General features: G+C 28.6%; 1 protein-coding gene across 1 annotated transcript in view; it reads left to right on the top strand.

The window, feature by feature from the left end:
* LOC100204523 (cytoplasmic aconitate hydratase) overlaps positions 1-8,394 on the top strand; it is a 70,469-nt gene extending 62,075 nt beyond the window's left edge. The window contains exons 9-20 of the mRNA XM_065811249.1: positions 1,758-1,929; positions 2,015-2,115; positions 2,203-2,410; positions 2,492-2,696; positions 3,012-3,087; positions 3,338-3,494; positions 3,624-3,688; positions 3,931-4,095; positions 4,261-4,551; positions 4,996-5,118; positions 5,220-5,405; positions 7,820-8,394. Of these exons, the coding sequence (XP_065667321.1) occupies positions 1,758-1,929; positions 2,015-2,115; positions 2,203-2,410; positions 2,492-2,696; positions 3,012-3,087; positions 3,338-3,494; positions 3,624-3,688; positions 3,931-4,095; positions 4,261-4,551; positions 4,996-5,118; positions 5,220-5,405; positions 7,820-7,951 (1,881 nt within the window). The 3' untranslated portion in view covers positions 7,952-8,394. The remainder of the gene's footprint in view (positions 1-1,757; positions 1,930-2,014; positions 2,116-2,202; positions 2,411-2,491; positions 2,697-3,011; positions 3,088-3,337; positions 3,495-3,623; positions 3,689-3,930; positions 4,096-4,260; positions 4,552-4,995; positions 5,119-5,219; positions 5,406-7,819) is intronic.
* Positions 8,395-21,971: the final 13,577 nt, after the last annotated feature.

Raw genomic sequence — 21,971 nt, 5'->3', positions numbered from 1 at the left:
ATTAATTGGCTGATTTTCTAACCAATGGCATTTTAATATTTTTATCCTGCATTATGATAATAATTAAATAATAAATAAACTAAACTTTATGCATTACTTAAAATTTTTTTGAGAAATTGTTTATTTTGACTTTGTTTACAGACTAATTTGTTTATTGTTATTATTTATATATATATATATATATATATATATATATATATATATATATATATATATATATATATATATATATTATATATATATATATAAACACATATATATATAAACACATATATATATATATATATATATATATATATATATATATATATATATTAATTTATATATTAATATTAATTTGTTTGTTATTATTTATTAGATGATGTTTATAAGCTTTAATTTAACAGCTGAATGTACTTATACTTTTATTACCATAATGTTTTTTTTAGAATAATTTTATTTTGTGTTATTCTATTGTTATACTTAAAAGTAACCTATTTAAGCATTGTTATCTATGTGTTCAAGTATAGCCTTTTATATTTCTATATGATTGTTGTTTAGATATCTCAATTACTAATAAATTAATAAAGAATTCTAAGTAAACTGCTTATCTTAGTACCATTTTCTTTTTAGATAATTTAATAGTTTTTGAAATAAAAAGCGTTCCTCTATAATTGTATTTATTTTCCTAAAGTTTTCTTTAAATTGGAAAAAAAACTAAAAAATGTATATTTTTTTAACTGAGTTTTTCTAATATTTCTTAAAATAATGGTTTGGCTCTGATTTAGTATCTGTTTACCAGTACTGATTCCATGTATCTGTTTACCAGTATACCATCCAAGTATCTGTTTATCAGTACTGATTCCATGAAAAAATTTACACGATTTAAAGTTGTATGGTTTTATATTTTCAAAATTTTAATAATTAGTTAATTCATTTGTATTGGCATCAGTATCGGCCTTTTCCCATCCATCGGCCACAAATGCTATTGGTACATCACTAGTTGAAACTAAAAACTATCCAGAAAATCAAGTTAAACTGGTTTATATACAAAGACTAGATAAAAGATTATGACAGTATTTTTGTCCAATCATAGCAGTAACAATAAACAAAAAGCCATATAATAAAATTATTCACTTGTAACAAAAACACGAATAAATCTGATTACTGTTTGAAATTTCAAAAATTGTATCCAGGCTACCCCAAATTATCTCTGATGAAATTCTTTGTTGACCCGTGTAATGTTTGTTGCCGATTTTCAATCTGTTTGTTGTCAATTTATGAATCTGTTTTCATTGTTAAAAATGTCAGAAATATTACAAATAGTATTACAGTATTCAACTGGTAATAATACTTGAAAAGATTTTCATCATCTTTATTCTAAAAATGAACAACTTTAAGGTAATTTAAGTAAAACTCCAAAATTTATTTATCCAAATCTTCACCTTGGTTTTTAGGGAACTAGCAAATTGAATTGAATTTTGGCACAAATCTCTCTCTATATATATTATACATTGATATATGTTTACAAAAACATAAATTGATAGTATGAAAATGCAAAATCCTAGTTTTCTGTGAATGTATTTCATACTTGTAATATTTGTAACATCTATTTAGTCCAGATGAGATATGTGTATAACATTATATTGTACTGTATTGTTGGTAAAAAGAGATAACATTAAAAAAGACTTCTTTGAAATTTGAATAGTAACGGTGATACACTACTTTAAATATTTAAATAAGTTTTTGAATAAATCTAAAATGTTTTAATAATTTAGCATCTACGTCAAGCCGGAGTTGCTGGAAAGTTTGTTGAATTTTTTGGTTCAGGAGTTGTTTCTTTATCAATAGCTGATAGAGCAACTATTGCTAATATGTGTCCTGAGTATGGCGCCCAAGTTGGGTTTTTCCCTGCTGATAATGTTGCTCTGTTGTATTTAAGACAATCAGGTTTGCTGTTACTATTTTAAAATATTGTTATTGTGTTATCTTAAGTTTTTTTGTTATTATAAAATATTTTTATTTTTTGTTGTAGGTCACACAGAAGAAGAGATAAAATATATAGAGTCTTATTTAAAAGCCAATAATATGTTTCGTGATTACAACAATGAAGAACAAGATCCTATTTTTACAGAGGCAAACATGATTTTGTTTATATTTTTGAATGTAAGCAGTTTTTCATGTAACTGATAATAATTTTTATAACGGTTTTGTAAATTCTAGATTTTGGAAATGGACCTAGCCAATGTTATTCCAACATTTTCTGGTCCCAAGCGACTAAATGATAGAGTAGAGGTGAAGGAATTAAATAATGATTTTAAAAGATGTCTAAATGAGAAAATTGGATTGAAAGGATTTGGAGTTCCGTTAAATAGACACAATACTTCTGCTTCATTTATGTATAATAATAATCAGTTTACAATAAAACACGGTGATTACATCTTTATTTAAGAATTTGAAATTAGTAAATTTCTTCAAATATTTTTTTATAATTGTTTAATAATATTATTAGGTTCCATTGTTATATCATCTATATCAAGTTGTACTAACACAAGTTGCCCTTCTGTAATTCTTGGTGCTGGCTTGTTAGCTAAAAATGCAGTAAATGCAGGTCTTTCGCTCAAACCTTATATTAAAGCCAGTATTAACCCAGGATCAGCTGTTGTCAGCTGTTATCTTCAAGAAAGTGGAGTTGAAAAGTATCTTAAAAGTCTAGGGTAATTTAAATTTTATGCAAGTTTATTTTTTAATGCTATAAATACTAGATTTAATATATAGTTGAATAACTTAAGGATATAAAAAGTCAAAACTAAATAACTTAAGGAGTAAAAAAAGTTGAACTAAACAAATTTACCAGTTAAAAGTCAAAACTGAATAACTTAAGGAGATAAAAAGTCAAACTGAATAACTTAAGGAGTAAAAAAAGTCAAACTAAATAACTTAAGGAGATAAAAAGTCAAAACTGAATAATTCAAGTAAATATTGCAATCTTACATCATAGTACTATCTTACTTCATGTTTTTTGTTTGTAGATTTGATATTAAAGCATTTGGTGTAAATGAAAAATTTGAACCTCTTCCTAAAGAGGTATCTTCTGCTATAAAATCTGTAAGTTAGAGTTTTGATTTTGATTTTTATAAATAATTTTTTCTTGTCAATTTTTTTAATAGAAATTGTACTTTTTCTAATTATAAAACTTTTGTATGAATTTTAAAACTTCATCCAATGAACATCTGTATCTGATATTTTATTTAATAAACATTAATTTCAATGTATATGCTTTTAAATCTAAATTTGAGTTTTTATATTTTTTAATCTAAAATTAACAGTAGACACTTATTTTATTTAATAATTTCAGGGTGAATTGGTGACTTGTGGTCTTCTTTCTGGCAATCGCAACTTTGAAGCTCGTGTGCATCCTCTTGTATCTGCTAACTATCTTGGTTCTCCATTGTTAGTAATTGCATACACTATTGCTGGAACAATTGATATAAACTTTGAAAAGGAACCAATAGGTTATCTATGTTTATTTTAAGGAATCAATTTTTGTTATTTATGTTTATTATAATTTTACAGTAAATATTTTAAAATTTTTTAAATCAATTTTAAAAGAACTTTAGTGTAATAAAATTGGTATTTTTAAGGTCATAATAAAGATGGTGAACCAATTTATTTAAATCAAATATGGCCAACACGAGAAGAAATACAGGTACGATTCAGAGTTTTAAATTAAAATTTTCTTATTTACGATTTAGTAACATGTATTTACTTAATATAACTTAGTTATTTCATGTATCTACAACTTTTATTTATGTATGTGTAATGGTTTAAGTTTTCATTTGCATGTAGCTTCTATAAAAAATCTCCTGTTTTTTTTATAGTCACATTAAATTAATATTACTAAAAATAATTTGCAAAGTACAAGTATAAAGATTTTATATTATTTTATAGGAGACTGAGCTCAAATGTATTATTCCATCCTTGTTTCATCAAGTTTACTTATCAGTAAATAATGAAAATAATGCTTGGAACAAGTTAAAAACTGCTGACTCATTATTTTTTCCATGGGATTCTCGCTCAACTTACATACGGAACGTTCCATTCTTTGATCAATTGGTATGAATATGTGTGTGTATATATTTGAGTGTGTGTATATATGTATATATATATATATATATATATATATATATATATATATATATATATATATATATATATATTAATTGTAATATATATATATTAATTATATTATATACAAGTATTTTTCATTTTGCAAAATAGACTTTAGAAGTACCAATTATAAAAAGTATTGAGAATGCTTCTGTATTGCTTAAATTTGGAGACGTTGTCACAACAGATCATATATCACCAGCTGGAATGATTGCAAGAAATTGCCCTGCAGCAAAGTATCTAGCAAGTTATGGTTTATCCTCAAAACAGTTTAATTCATATGGATCACGAAGAGGAAATGTTGAAGTAATGGCACGAGGAACCTTTGGAAACATCCGCATTTTCAACAAAATTATTGGAAAAGTTGGTCCTAGAACTAAACACTGGCCATCAGGTGATGAGGTGAAATTTATTTAGCATTTATTTTGTTCTATATTCATAAAGTAGATAATACATTCTTTATTTATAAAGAGTGCAAAATACTTTTTATTTATAAAGAATTTAAAGCAGTGTTTATGTATTACGGTTGAACTTGATTAATTTAAAATGTATGACAGTATTTGTTTATTAGAACTGTAAAAAAGTATTTATATGTGAACAATATACATAATATGTTTGTTATTCTACTCATGCTTTAATGCATCATTATTTCAGTTTATAGTATTTCAGTATATAGGTTTAGTACATCATTATTTCATGTTTTAGTATACCATTATTTCATGTTTTAGTACATCATTATTTCATGGTTCAATTGTTTTAATTATTGTTTTAGAAAATTGCTGATTTTTTTTTTAATTATTTTTGTGTTGAATTAAAAAAGAAAAATATTCTCTTGATTTTTAAAAGATGGATATTTATGAAGCTGCTGAGCGATATAAAAGAGAAAATAAAGATTTAGTTGTGTTAGCAGGAAAAGATTATGGATGTGGATCTTCAAGAGATTGGGCTGCAAAAGGACCTTGGATGCAGGTTCATACTTTATTTTAAGAATAAATGCTTAAAAATCTTTTTAAATATTTTATTTAAAAATTTTTTTTATCTTTTCTAGTAATATAAAGTTTTTTTAATAGGGAATTAAAGCAGTGATTGCAGAGAGTTTTGATCCAACACATAAAAGCAATCTTATAGGCATGGGTATTGCTCCTTTAGAGTTTTTAGATGGTCAATCATCTGAAACTCTTGGGTTAACAGGCAAAGAAAACTTCAATATCGAAATTACTGAAGAAGTTAAACCAAATAGTATTGTCAATGTTAAGGTTGATTTATGCTTGATTTTTTTATTATATTATTAATATTTTTATTATTTTATTATATTATTTATATTTTCACTTTAAATTCTTTTTTATTATTTCAATGAATGTAAAATCTTGTTTAAAGGGATTTTTTCCTTTTATTTTACTTGCATTGTGTTTTTGTTCACCTGAGAGTATGTTTCTGTCTGCAAACAAAATGGATTTTTTTAGTTTTTATAATAAGTTGTTTTTAAAATAAAACTAGATATTTAAAAGAACGAATTTGTGAAACAAAATGGTTATAATAAGTTGTTTTTAGAATAAAACTAGATCTTTAAAAGAACGAATTTGTGAAACAAAATGGTTATAATAAGTTGTTTTTAGAATAAAACTAGATATTTAAAAGAACGAGTTTGTGAAACAAAATGGTTATAATAAGTTGTTTTTAAAATAAAACTAGATATTTAAAAGAACGAATTTGTGAAACAAAATGGTTATAATAAGTTGTTTTTAGAATAAAACTAGATATTTAAAAGAACGAATTTGTGAAACAAAATGGTTATAATAAGTTGTTTTTAGAATAAAACTAGATATTTAAAAGAACGAATTTGTGAAACAAAATGGCTATAATAAGTTGTTTTTAGAATAAAACTATTTAAAAGAATTTGTGAAATGGTTAGAAAAATAAATTTAATAGTGAAACACGATAGTTACAAAGATAGATTTAATGGTGGAAAAAAAAATGGTTAAGATAAATTTAGAAAAAACTATGCAAAAGTTAAACAACTAAAATTCCTTCACTTGTATTTTAAAAAAATTCTTTTTCATTTTATTTATGCCCGCAGAGAAATAGGATAAATAAATCTTCTTTGATCAATTTTTTAAATCATTTTGGCTGCTTGCAGTCAATTGAACAAGATTTGAATGTTACTTTGGCTTCTTGCAGTCAAACTAAATTTGATTCAATTTTTTTATGGAATTTTTTATATTTATTTATTTTATATCTTTTAATGATAGGACAAAGGTTATTTATTTTAATGATAGGGTAGCCTTAGACACTTAAAAAAATAGATGTTAAATGTATGCTAGGGGCTGTCCATTAATTAGGTAAAAAATATTTTAAGCGATTTTTACTTACTGCCCCCTTCTTCCGTTAAAATTTATGATTAGTTTTAGTTTTTAAAGAGCTTCCAACATTTAATATTTTAATATTATATTAACATTTTTTTTTTTTCTTTTGCACAACAGACTAACCAACAACAACTTTGAAAAAATAATATGTTATGAGTAAACATCTGGTGTTTGCCTATTTTGTGCTGTATGTGTCAGATTTTTTAAAACACGGTTTTTAAAAAGTAGGAATATAAATAGATACTAAAGGCTGAGCACTGGACTGCAAAGGCTGCCTAATTTTTTTTTTTTCAAGTAAACAATTTTATTTAAAAAAGTAAGATTGTTGACGTCAACTTGTCATGACCACCTTCCCCCCCCCCCCCCCCCTCTTATCCCTTGTCAATAATTGTAGATAAAATTTCAGACCCCATCCCCTCCCCTCCCTGTTGTTGACATAATTTATGGACAGCCCCTATCAGAAAATAAACTGTCTAGAACTTTATCGAAAGTTGCTTCGATTAAAAACATTTGTAGTTTAGTTAAAAGCAAAGCATTAAAGAAAAAATGTTAAAAGAAAGATAAAGTCGGAAGGTGGCCCTGGACATAGCTGCTCTTCTTAGGTCACAAATCTAATACAAAACTTGCATTTTGCCACACAAACATTTGTAATGTAGCGGAAATAACACAATTGTTCAACATCAATGTTGTAATTTTAGTCTGGTGGTATAAGAAAATGTCAAAAAAGCAATTAAATTAAATTCTAATTACTACTTTTTTAATTATTATTTTTATTATTATTTTAGTTGTCTGTTTAGATACAGGATTAATAAAAATGTTTTAAATATTAAATATGAATCCAAAAATAATAATTCAATATTTTTTCAACATTTATGAACATGAAGTTTCTTTAAAAAAGTAGGAATTATTTTATAAGTATCTTTCACATTAGAAATATTCTAAGTTGATACTAATAAAAGATTATTATGTATCTTTAGTAAATATATTTTTAAATCAAGGCAAAATAGTCTTTAAATTATTGAATATATCTCAATAAATTAAATTAAATCCTAATTAAAGTTGATTGATGATAGTAATCAGTAAAAATCAATCAATGTAATAAAATAAAAGGCAAATAAATGATAAAACTTTTAAAACTGAGCTTATCAGTGAGTTCCTTAATTGTCTGATCTTCAATATTATCTTAGGTTCTCAGTTTTATCAAAATAAAGCGTTCCAAAAGCTTTTCTTAGTTGTTTTGTTTTTCAGTTAAATTTACCTGAAGTGGATTAGAACTATTTTTGGGGTATTATTATTTGTTTTTATAGCTTGACAATGGTCGAACCTTTCAAGTCAAGTCCCGTTTTGATTCAGACCTTGACATATTGTATTATCGCCATGGAGGAATATTAAATTATTTTGTACGAAAGCTTTGTAAAGACTTTAAATTCTCGTTGTAATTACTTTGTCAAATCTAACAGATTGCTTTTTAAAAAAATGGACGACGAGTAGAGAAGGTTTTAAAAATCTTTTTCTATTTAAATACGGACGCAATTTTAATTCTTATTTTCTCAGTAAATCTGAATACAATGTTTTTTTTTTTTACTTTTGATAAAACTTTATTTTTATTTAACGAAAAAAGATATCGACTGTTTTATCAACTGATAAATTCTTTTGAAATTTTAATCTACAAACATAGTTTTGTTAGTAACCAACGAACAAGGTTTTCAAAGTTTTAATTGAATTTGCTTATTTTATTTATCTGTATTTTCATTGTATATGCATTTTTTTACATTTTGATTTTAGTAATAATTGTAATATATCTGTCCGTTTCATAAATATTTGATAACTTTTGTTTTATTTAAAAATTCAGTTTTTTTTAATGTGATTTTTGAAACTCAGAGTCATTGTTGTTTTATTTTCTTTATTATTATTTTTTTTTTTTTACATTATTTTTTTACAATAATATTGAAATTTGGTTATTACCTATAAAGTATCCAATTTAAAGGACCCCTCGAATTGAACAAAAAAAAAAAAATAGGCAGAGAACAATAGTTATACAATTTATAAGTTTTAAAAATAAAGTCGAATGTATTAGCTTCACCAAAATCAATTACAGCAAAAAAAATTACGTTGAATTCAGTAAATGTCTTGATGCCGTTGATTGGGTTAATTTATTTTATGGCAAGCCAGCTGACGAATGTTTCGAACTTTTCTGTCTAGAATACAATAAACTGTGTGACTTGTATATCCTTAAATGTACCACAATATTTTGTTATATAAATGAAATCCTAAATGTTTTAATCCAGCAGTTAAATATGCAGAGAAGTATTTTGTCTACTCAAGAAACTCCAGAGCGCTTCATCTAATCATAAAGATATTACACGTGTACTTTATAATAAACAAATTTGTAATAAACAAATTTGTATCGTCAAAAAACGAGTTACAAAAGCTATCAATAAATATGAAAATTACATTATCTCAAGTTGTAAATCCAATCCAAAATGGCTCAAATTTGGCCAAAATTTATTAGCATTTTTTGTATACACACTTTAGTTGTTTTTAGTTTTGTTTCTGGCGTTTTTATTTGAATTTTAATTTATTGTGCGTAGTTTTTTCTACCGTTGGTATGGTAAGTGATTTATTTAATTATTTTTACTTATATTGTGCAGTAGATTAACACTTTTCATATCATCAAAAAAATATTAGTGTTTTACAAATTTGGGTATGGTTGGGTATTGGCTATTTGTAGTGAATCCTTTTTTACTGCAGTATGGAATAGGCGTAAGTCGCGGGGTAAAGCATAAGTGGCGATGACGTTTGTCTGACGGGATAAACTAGTTATAAGTGCTGATCCTCATCGAAACGCCAGTAATAATAGACGCGACTCTGAGGAGATGTTTATTACTTAATCACTACACAAATTATGTTTACAGATTGGCATTAATGTTTTTTTTTCCTTTCTAAGGTATTTCATTGTTGAATGCATACTTTTTATTTTTTAATATATTTTTTGTTTGGTGATATATTTTTTGTTTATCTTAGTTCATATTAGTATTTATATAACAGTTTTTTTTTATTTTTTATTATTATTGTTAGTACTGCTTAGGTGCATTGTCTGTCTTATTTATATTTTAAATATTCCTCTATTAATCTTTATTTTTGTCTTGACAACTGTCAAAATATGCTTTGTTTGAAAAATAATTCTCCTCTATTCTAATGTACTTCGTTTCTTCCCTCGGGCGTTCACTGCTCGTGTGTGACCATTCGGCGAATTTTATAAATGTCAGAATTATATATATGCCAAAGTTTATAAATAAATTTGTAATAAACAAATTTGTGTCGTCAAAAAACGAGTTACAAAAGCTATCAATAAATATGAAAATTACATTATCTCAAGTTGTAAATCCAATCCAAAATGGCTCTACTCATATGTGAGCAGTCAAAAATCTTGTGAAGTTTAATTTTTTTTTTTTTTTTTGACTTAAATCAACTAGTTGATAATAAATCAATTGCAGATTGTTTCATTTTTCCAAATCGTTCTCTCCGATCAGAAGTAACCTAAGCTTACCAGTGTTCAGTATTAGAACTAATACAATCTGTTCTCCAGACGTCAGCTCCCTATATTATAGCAAAATTTTGGAAGCTTGTATTATCTATTGATACTTTAAAGGGTACGGGTATTGAAAAAGTTACTTTGCGACACTATGGCAGACCAATTTTACACCTATAATTTGTTATCCCGTCGTCAACATGGGTTTGTTCGAAATCGTTCGTATATGACTAATCTTTTAGAAGTATTAGACATTATTACCGAAGCTCTTTATGTTCGCTGCTCTGCACTACTAATTCTTTAAGACTACTAAAGCATTTAACCTTTTTTTTTTTTTTTTTTTAGGTGCCTCAAGAAGACCTTACGGTCTTGTCACAGAACACTGCGGAAGTGCATTTAACCAGGAAGTTCACGCCTCCTTCCTTACCGTGACGCAAAAATATGCCCAAACCTCGTTTCGAACCTGACTCTCCTGCTTATAAAGCAAACGTTCTAGCCACGGCCGCACAAAATGTTTAACGTACACTGAGCCGGATTTGAACCAGCAACCTAGAGATATCGTCAACTTCGCATCAGAAAGTCTCCCGCTCTGCCAACTGATCTCTCGGTGGTTTCTAATTCTCCTGAATAATTCTCTTATTCTTGCACTGTTATTGGAAATAAATTTGTTTTTGCAAAGATACTATTTTGTTCCAATCAAGGCAACTGGTTCTCTAAATTAAAATACTTTGGTTCCTTAATCAGAACAGGTTGTTTCTTTTAAAAATAAAACAGTAAAATCAACAAAAATTGATTAAAAATGATTTTTATCCTTACAGTAAAAATTTAAAAAGTTCATTCAAAACTTGTAGTAGGATTAATATTACCCTGGCAAACTAAAGTCCTAGAAACAAAAAATTGTATAAAAGTTTCAACTGTTATGATGTTCTCTTAATTTATTGATTAAAAATCACTCAATAAAGTATTATTTTTAAGGGTTATGGTTGTTATTAAGTATTTTTAAATACTAAATAACAACCATAACCCTTTGTAGTCACACTATATCGATTGCGCTTGGCAAAATATACTGCTATAGCAGTATATTTTGCCTAGCGCAATCGATATAGTGTGACTACAAAATTAGATCGCAGGAAAAAAATGACGCAAAAAAGCTTTAAATTAATGGTGCTCGTGCATTTGGAACGGTTGCATTTATTTAAAAAAAATTAAAAAATGGTTATATTTTTCATTTTTCTAGTAAAGCGTCTTATTTTCTGCGTTTTAACAGATTTTGAAAGTTTTCACACCTATCCAAAAATGGTCCCAACCTCAACTTTGAGGACCAAAAAAAGGACCGATGGGGCATTAATCTGCAAGATCTCAGGTATCACCAGATGTCAACATTAAAATCTAATCTCTATAGTTAAAGGAGAAAAACACATTTAAAGTTTTATAACACTACTGATCGCACTTGGAGCCCCGTTGTAAATCTATTTACAACGGGGCTCTATTTTGTTTGTTTTTTTCACTTTAGGGTTATGGAGTTTTTAAAAAATATCAAAAACTCTTTACATATATGTGTTGGCTATAACCTGACAAAAAATTAGCTCTTTAACACTTGTGGTTTGTGTACAGGGACCTAAAGTATAGGGTATGGCACTAAAAGCCTCTTTAAAACGAGATTATGGATGCTTTACAAATTTTATTCTAACCTTAATATCAACTATGGAAGTTTCAAAATTTAATAGAATGAAGCTTTGGCATGTATCTTTCAGGAAAAAAAAAATAGAAGCAAGATATTTTTTATCTGTGCAAAGGTATAGCTCTTAAAGTAGGAATCTTGCCTTTGAAAAAACGGTCGAGATGTGGCAGCTTTTGTGATTTTTATGCTTTTTAAAAATTCAAAGTTACATCAAATAACTAATTTAATAATAAATTTAATTTAATAACAATATCATGTGACTAGTTGATATGGGATTATATGGTTGTTAGACATCACATTTGTGTGTACTTTGTCTGCAAAAAGAGTGCTTTTATTGTCCAAGTTTGTATAAAATATGGGGCAGAAAACACATAGTTAGAGGCATTTTTTCTAATTGTTCTGAATTTAAAACACATGAAAACCTCTTTACATTTTAGTTGTTAAACCCAAAGGTTTGCTTTGTTGTTTTTGTTTAAAATGATTGACCAAATATTGTAAATACACACAATTTCAGGGGCGTTGCGTGAGAAAATTCCAGGGGGGGGGGGAGGTGAAGAGAACTTGTTTTTCCCAACTACTTAACATAGTTTTCACAACTGTTTTTTATAATTCAAGAATTCAAGAAAATAATTTCTGTCTTATTTACAAAATCTACTGATTTTTATACTACACTGCATTCACTCTCATGAATTGCCAATTAACAGTATTTATTAACTTCTATTAACAAAACATAGATTCCTTTACATATATACAAAATATTCAATTCAAAAAACGTCTAAAAGTTTAACCCATTCATAGTGAAATTGTATTAGTCCAAAAAAATGTTACAATTTACAAATCCAATAAACTTTACAAACCATTCTGGCAGCATAGATAGCAGTTTAAAATTTAACGGAAATGAGTTAGTACAAAGTAATATGGAAAATATTATTTCATTACAAAACTTATACGCACAATATTTTATCATCAGTCTATCATTTTTTGTCTACTGTTTGATTTTAATATGACGTTTCTTCAACTGAACCCATCGTTTAACAAGATGTTCACTTCAGTAGCATGAGACTATCCATCGTCACTCATTGTTGTTCTCAGATGTGATTTTACAATCTTGAGTTGACTGAAAGAATGCTGATTTGATGCTACACCATAAGCAGCTGTGATTAAAAAAATGCATAGTTTATGGACTTGTTTCAGTATATCCTTTAACTTCACAACATTGTACAAAATGTCTTGCAGCGTCTTGGCTGGTGTTCTTGATGACTTAAAATCTTCATCTTCTTTTTCTAAACAGATATCTATCAAAATTTCCATCTGGCCTTTCAGCACATGAACGTCTGGAATATGATCCTTATATCCAGGAGGAAAAGGTTTGCTTGCTTTTGTTAAGTTTTCAATACTCAAATTATCCTTATTTAACGGAAAACTATAAATTTTAGTGATAGGGGCAAATATTTCCTTTAATGCTGCCGAGTTTTCGGTTAAACCCATGGCTAGAGAGTCAATAACCTCTTTGAATTCTTTCCGGTAAAAAGCTTTCATCTCCATTGCTATTAATCTATGGTGTCGTCCGTAATAGTTTTCTGCATCAATGTGTAATTTCCTAGAAATTATTACTACACTTTCAATTAAATTATTCATAGCATCTGCATCGTTACTGATATTTTGTATGTTCTTGGTAGTACTTTCAATTACATTAATACTGTCAATGACATTGAAGTTTGGACTTTCTAAGATTTCTGTTAATATTTTTATCTTCTCAATGATATTCTTCATGAAGAAAAGAGTAATAATGAAATCAAAAGTTGTTACTTTTTTCAGAAGTCCCATTGCCTTATATCTCGTGTTAGTATCAAAAATCTTATAACTTGAGATGCTCTGAAGAAGATCAATAACCTTCTCCAAACACTGATTTAAAGCCTTAACAGATTTTGCTCGTGCGGTCCATCTTGTTCTAGACAGGTTTACAAGCTGTATTGCAATGTCAATGTCTTCAAGTTTTTCTTTTAAATGACTAAATCTTTTTGTGCTTGATGTGAAGAAAACATGCAACTGTTCGAGGACATTAAACACTGCTCTTGAACATGCAGGCATGTTCAAGAGCAGTGTTTGTTCTGTGGTCTTGACAAGGTATGTAAGGTACATTATGGCCAACTTCTTCTGTTATATACTTTTTTACTCCTTTAAATTGTCCATGCATTGAACTCGCGTAGTCATACGACTGAAAAACCATCTTTGATGTGTCAATGCCTTCTTTATGTAAAGAAGATAAAATTAGCTCAGCCATCCCTTTTCCAGTTTTATCAGTGCATTCAACGGATTTCAAAAGCCTTTCCCGAATCTCACCGTTTTCACTGGCTGTTCTCACAGCTATACTCATTATGTCCTTATGTGACATATCGGGAGTAGTGTCGGCCATCACGGAAAAAAAATTGGAGCTGTTAATTTCATCAATGATCTTACTCTTTAATTCAGTTGCAATTAAACTAATCATCTCATTTTGAGACGATGGACTCGTGCATGTAACTCTATATGGACGAAGGGCTCTATCTTCAATCCAGGCTTTTAGTGTGGGATTGTGGCGAGAGATAAGATTAACAACTGCAACAAAGTTACCTTGATTAGCACTGTTCGATTCTCTAAACGCTAACCCTTGGCTTCACAAAGTCTTGTGTCGATAAGAATTTCGACAGTTTTTCTATTCTGCACCTCTATTTCTTGCTCTTCTATTAGAGCAAGAAATAGTGGTGCAGTCTATTGGATTTATCAATAAGGTGATCTATATGCCTTTTTTCATAAGAAAGTGACAATATTCACTTAATGCAACTTTATGTGCTTGAGAGGTAAAGTGCGCCTGAAGCTTTCCCATAGCTTTTCATCTTGGACCAATATCTCACCCCAACATTTATCCAAGCATCTTCAGTTATTTCCCTTCTTTCCAACACCCTTGGGGAAAAGGCGGCAGATAAAACAAAATGTGGCATCCTTCTGGGTGCTGTATTCTAAATGTTTTTGTACCACTCTTTGTACCACTGGGGATTAAATCTATTTTTACCGTCACTTGGGAAACTAGCAAGTTTTGGTTGGTGTGGCCCTAACTGGATTAAATACAATTTTTGCTTACCTGTGATTGTATGTGGACGTAAACATGGGTCATGGCTTATCAATGCTGATCAATCTGGTTTGTCAATTATAATATTTTGAGCTTTGGTATCGAGTTTTTTTATAAAAGCGTTTCCCATTTTCAAAACATTTTTTGACATTTCCACCACAGAACTTGCTGCATTCACAATTTCAATTGCAGCGAATTTTTCATTTACTAATTCTTCATTACAATATTTTTTCTAAATGTCATTACAATCTTTAAGATTACTTATTAAAACACCTTAATTCCCCATGAGCGAAGTCCAATTTGTTGTTTCACTGCTTACTTCAGTAGTATCCAAGTTAATAATATTCGTGTCATCCTTTTCATCTCGGTCATGAAAACAAACGTAGATACTATAATTTTCCGTTATTTTTAAATGATTTAATGTTTATAAAAGTTACCATTCTTAATAAATGTGATAAGATATAAGAGTCTTATAATAATAGAATAAGACTAATAATCCTATTATATATTCTTATTAGGCTTATTACTCCTACAAACCCATTTCTGATCCTACTTTAGTATACTGATAATTGGAAGTAATAACAGGCGCAAAACGTTCATATCAGAGTTTAGCATTTATTTTATTATACTTTCTGATAAGAAGCTTTATATAAAATTATTATATTAAAAAATGAATCATATCATTTTAAATTCTATCATATCTTTTATACAAAGACAGAAGTATTAAAATCAATTCATGGAAATAAATATTCTTGTTTCAAAGTAGAAAGTATGAAAAGCAGCTGCTATTTTTATTGCATTAACTTGCAGCTGCCATTTTTTAGTTGATAACAAAAAAAAATAGCGCGAAAAAAAACAACGTGGAAATCAAAAGGGCGCTTCGTTATGACTTCGCAATTTATTTCGTCTTGTGGAAAACAGCCTTAAGTTTTATAAACGTAAAGTTTATTTGTCCAAGTCAAAAAAAAATTAGACCTTTGATGGATTTTCGCAAACATTTTAATTTTATTTAACTAGAAAATATTTTTTAGATTTTATCACCGATTTCCCAACTGTCCCAACTCGTGGCAAGGAAATTCCCAACTTTTCTCTTTTCTAGATTCTGGGAGGGGGAGACTCCCCCCCCTACCCCTCCAAGGCGACGCCCCTGCACACAATAATAAAAACGTTTTTAAATTTAAATAAGAAATATATTTACTGAAATAGGTTTTAACAAGATATCAAACAAAAGTGAAAAAACACATACACACAGATATGAAATGATTTCCTTTAAAAAAAAATTACTTTATGGTGGTGTTATGATGTTTATTACTTTTTCTTCAAATTGCTGTTGAGATAACCAGGGTAATCAGGGTTTCTTTTGTATCTAGCCCGTTGAGCGCTGAAGATTGAATGCAAGGCTTCTGTTGATTGCTCACTAAAAATAACCAATGCTGTACCCTTTGTAGCAATAAATTCAGGAACATGGTAGAACACTGCATGGGCTTTTGGGGTGACTAAAACTGGGAGATGAAGATATAAGTTCTTAAAGTCTTTCATATGTTAAACACATGCAGTATTTAACGTTCTTCCAAAACAGGAGCCAACAACACTCTACACTAAAATGTTGGAATGTTTTTACAAAACCAAGCATATGGTATGCCTTTTCTCTTTCAACAGTTCTTTGCAAAACATCCATATTCTTCAAAAGCTTATGACAATTATTCCCACCAAACACTCCACCATGATAAGGTTATAATTTCAACTTGAGAAGTAATTACTAATCTTTGCCTTTAGGCCATATCTTTATCATTGATTAGTAAAGATGATTAACAATTTCAAGGAGAAAATGAAGTTTCATTGGGGGAATAAACTCAATAGCTTGTTTGACATCTTCTTGGTTAACAAAATGGGTTATGAACAACATTATGAAAAACTTTTGCCTACATTTTTCCATTTTCTTTCTCATTGAATGCTTTGTATTGCATCCTAATGGACCTGAAGTTTCTTGGAGTTCCCCGTTCTTTGAGCTTACTAGATTTAACATCACACCAACAGCAAGGGTGTTTGCTTGAGTGAGACTGAATGCCTCAGATGATATTGGCTAACTTCATGTCACATGCAATAAAGAAAGGCACATCAATTTTCCCAAATGAAATTAAATTTTTTTTGACATTTTCATAAGTTTTTGAAACATTTTCAACAACAGCAACAAATAGCTGACGCTTGGCACTTGTTTCTTTCCCATGTTCTACAGTCAGTAAGCTTTTGTCATTTGAGGCTGACTTGTTTTGACACTTTGATATCCACAATTGGAGATAGCACTCAAGCTGAACTTGAGGAAAGATCCTCCACCATCAATACCTAGTTTGATGAGAGGCGGTGAAGTGATTGCTCTAACTCTGAGAATTGAGTTATAAAAGTCCCCTAAACTCTTGCAGTGAACCTTCACCAAATAATCAGTTTTTGTTGATGGCCTTGTAAATGAGATTTTGGAAACTTTGAATAAACTTTCAACCTTTCGACTAGCCATAGTAAAATTTTCCCTAAATTTTGCTTCGGCAATTTTTGAATTTGTAGTCATTTTTAATGGTACAGCCAGTTCTTGCATCTCTTTATTTGAAAGACCAATATTGATTTGAATTTGAACCATGTACAAAGTAGTTAGAGAAGTTCTTGATATGCACTGAGCTCTGGTAAAGCTTTAACTATTACCTGGAGTAATAGTTAAAGCTTTACCACTTTCTCTGCTCAACCTTATTGTGACCTTTTGGAGAGGATACCTTTTGCGTTATTACAGAGGACGCAATTTTTTCAACAGTTCTGGAATCAGTTGCTATCATTTTCTTTAAGTTTTCAACCTTGGCGCCTTGTGAACAATCATGTGTTATTCCTTTTTTGACTACACTGAGACAGTTAGAGCATAGTTTATCAAAGTTACTTGATGGTTCTTTCAAATCTTGATCGGTTGAAAAAGTGAGCTTTGTAGAATATTCTTTTACTCGGCCAACCTGGCAAATTAAACAATTACAAGAATCGAATTCTCTGGTCTGTAGTCTAATAATCACTTTTTTAAAGTCATATAGCTTAGGAAGAGGCAAGTTTCTATCTCCTTTGCCATGCTTTTGTACCATTGCTCTGCAGGAATTGCATATGCCCAATGGAACTCTATCATCCTTAAAATCAATGGAATTTCCAGAAAAAATACCTAGTATTATTTCCTTTATGAAATCGGAAATAAGTCTGTCACATTTTTAAAAACAAAAGAAGCATACAGATTGCCGACAATCTTAATGAGCTTTCCTTTTATATGGCATTTTAGTGGTTAAAAAACTGATCTTTGAAAAATAACTTCAGTACAAGCTTGTGTTGGTAAAAAATCTTTTTAGTTGTTTAGGCTGTTGATTGCTAAAATGTAATTACTTTGATCTTGTGGCTTTTCATGGAAAATAAGAAACATTTGTTTTCACATTTTAAATAGTAGAAAAAACTTGGTCAAAGCAATAAAAGATTTTAGGAGATACAAGAATAAAAGAAAATACAAGAAAAAAAAGTACAACAAGGTTAAACATACTTGATTTATATAAAAAAAAACTTGATTCTAACATTAATTTTGAAATTATTTTATAAATTACCAATTCATTTTGAATTCACAATTCTAAAGTAATATTTACAACATGAAAAAAGTTTTTATTATATCCAATATTTGGTCATACAAACTTGGACAATAAAAGCACCCTTTTTGCAGACAAAGTACACACAAATGTGATGTCTAACAACCATATAATCCCATATCAACTAGTCACATGATATTGTTATTAAATTAAATTTATTATTAAATTAGTTATTTGATGTAACTTTGAATTTTTAAAAAGCATAAAAATCACAAAAGCTGCCACATCTCGACCGTTTTTTCAAAGGCAAGATTCCTACTTTAAGAGCTATACCTTTGCACAGATAAAAAATATCTTGCTTCTATTTTTTTTTTCCTGAAAGATACATGCCAAAGCTTCATTCTATTAAATTTTGAAACTTCCATAGTTGATATTAAGGTTAGAATAAAATTTGTAAAGCATCCATAATCTCGTTTTAAAGAGGCTTTTAGTGCCATACCCTATACTTTAGGTCCCTGTACACAAACCACAAGTGTTAAAGAGCTAATTTTTTGTCAGGTTATAGCCAACACATATATGTAAAGAGTTTTTGATATTTTTTAAAAACTCCATAACCCTAAAGTGAAAAAAACAAACAAAATAGAGCCCCGTTGTAAATAGATTTACAACGGGGCTCCAAGTGCGATCAGTAGTGTTATAAAACTTTAAATGTGTTTTTCTCCTTTAACTATAGAGATTAGATTTTAATGTTGACATCTGGTGATACCTGAGATCTTGCAGATTAATGCCCCATCGGTCCTTTTTTTGGTCCTCAAAGTTGAGGTTGGGACCATTTTTGGATAGGTGTGAAAACTTTCAAAATCTGTTAAAACGCAGAAAATAAGACGCTTTACTAGAAAAATGAAAAATATAACCATTTTTTAATTTTTTTTAAATAAATGCAACCGTTCCAATTAAAGCGCTGTTCCAATTAAGGCAAATTCTCCCCTATCTTGTATTGTTGATAATATAAGGTATTAGTCTTCCTTTATCAAAATAACTTATAATCAGATTAGTAAAACTGAAAAATTATATATTATATAGATATCAAAAGTTTTTGACAAATCAATAAATATTCCGTATATTTTACATTGTCTATCATTAACAGTCATTATATAATGACTGTTATAATCAGTAGTTTTTTATTGTTCAATTGATTTTGATAACGGGTGCTCCCTAAAGAACGGTATTCTACCATATGCAATATCTCATGTGCAAATTTTTAAGGTGGTTGTACAGAAATTAGAAAAAAAAGTTGTATATAACTTTTACAAATGTTTTTTTTTCTCTCAAGTTGTATAATATACTATTAAAAAGCTAAAAAAAATTTTAAAAAATGAAAAAAAAAATTTAATAATTATTTATTAATCATTAAAGGTCAAAAAATTGGGTAAAGGGCAACGAAGATTTTTCAGCAACCGCTCATAATTTATGATTGAAATTTAGGCTTATTTTAGGCTTATATTATTTATGTCATTGTGTCGTGGACTAAAAAATTTAAATTAGATCTAAAACTCGATAAAATATTTGCATTTTTGTAAATTTGGACGAAAATGGGTTAATTTAAGGGCACAAAATTTTTAAAAATAGTAAGCAAGAAAAGTCGTAAAGATTATTCTAGTGTAAGTTGTAAAGACTAATAAAATAAATAAGTGAGCCAAATTTCAAATCAGTTTAATAATTAGTTTTGAAAATGTCTCCGTTGTCAGCCCAAAAAACATGATTTTGAGAAAAATGCATGTAAAAAAAAAAAGTAAATATACAAAGTTCAAAGTTCTCCACTTTTTTACATTACTCCAACTAATGTTTGTTTTGATCACAAAAACTATTTTGTATTACAAAAACATTAACATTTTTCTTGGTTACAATTAACATTCTGCTTTGTTTTATGGTTACATCGCTTTTCTGCTTCCGAGACGCAAACTACAATTTTGCCCATTATTACTAAACGTCATTCCAAACTCATTAAAAAAGTTATTTAAAAATTATTGTACATCATCGAATTTAGAACAGTTGATCCTACTTTAATACTAAGAGCATTTCTTTCAACATGCACATAGTTTAGATATAACTTGATTTAGTGATTCATCTGCTTTTTTCTATTAAACATTTTTCGGGAAAGTTCAGAATCAGAAGAAATGAGTATAAATATTGGTTTGATAATGTACACAACAGCTAGATTAAAAAAATTCAAATACATGTTATTTTTTCAGCCAATTTTTTAGATTGGAATTTGCACCATGAACCTTTTAGTGGGCATATAAATTTTATGGCAATCTTTTACCCAATTGGGTACATTATTAGGGTTTATGTCAAATGGTTTATGCCACACACATTTATGTTTAACTAGATCATTTTGTTTTGCATTAGAGTTTTTTTTATCAATAGCAATAGATAAATAAATAAACAGTTTCTTATTAACAACCACTGTAACAAGTTTTTAGTCCAATACCTAGGCCTACTTTTTAGAAGAACTAAAATGCAAATATACAAAATCGTCACATTCTAGACATTTAAGAAGCATAACTATGTTTTAAGCTAAATTAATCTCATACTAAAGTTAAAATCTTCATTTGTATTTTAAAGACCTTTTATATTTTAAAAATCTTCATTTATATTTTCCTGTACAACTTCTTTATTCGACAACTTATTGAAGGAGGATTAGCCTGGAGTATTTTCAATTAAACTTCAGTCTGAAAGTATAGAAATGGTTTCTTTAAAAATGTAAACCCTTTTATCTTTGTCTTCATAAAACTTTGATTTTACATTTGGTAAATTTTTTTTGACGAAATTTTCCTTTTTGATCCATCCATAGCACTTTTATTTAAATAAGATATTAACAAAAAAACAACTAAGGTATAGACAAGTGATGTACCGATTGCACATCTCACCTCAAGAAAAGTTTTGCGACAACGGTTAGGAAGAAGGCTTTGAACTTCCAATTAAATACCCATCCGCGGTGCTCTGTGATAAGACCGTAAGGACTTCTTAGGGCATCCAAATAAAATAAAAAAATAAAGTCTTATTCTTTTTCTGTGACTAAGTGCTCTAAAAACTCTTATTCCTCTATTTTTTTTCCTTGAACATCAGATCTTTGGAATTGGCTTCCTTAATCTTGCTTTCCTGATTCATATAATTTGCAATCTTTTACGTTGTCTGTCTGGTTTGTTATCTGATAGGCTTGTTATCTGATAGGTCTTGTTTGTTATCTGAGTTTTATCGTGCATTTAATAAGGTTAAGGCTATCGCTATTGACATTTTTAAAGCCTTTGATAAAGTTTAGCATGCTGGTCTTGTCCATAAGCTTTCTTCTTACTGTGTATCAGGCAACATCTTCAAGATTATTGAATCCTTCCTTACCAATCGTAGTATAAAAGTTGTCCTCGATGGACAGCACTCTTCTTCATATCCTGTTACTTCTCAAGGTTCAATCCTTGGCCCTATAATTTTTTTGATTTACATTACGGATCTTCCAAATATTCTCACAACTAAGGTGGCATTGTTC

The sequence above is a fragment of the Hydra vulgaris genome, chromosome 12 (assembly GCF_038396675.1).
Source record: "Hydra vulgaris chromosome 12, alternate assembly HydraT2T_AEP".
Classification (NCBI taxonomy): Eukaryota; Metazoa; Cnidaria; class Hydrozoa; order Anthoathecata; family Hydridae; genus Hydra; species Hydra vulgaris.
Note: the sequence above shows the minus strand (reverse complement) of the source record. Positions and strands in the feature narration are given on the sequence as shown.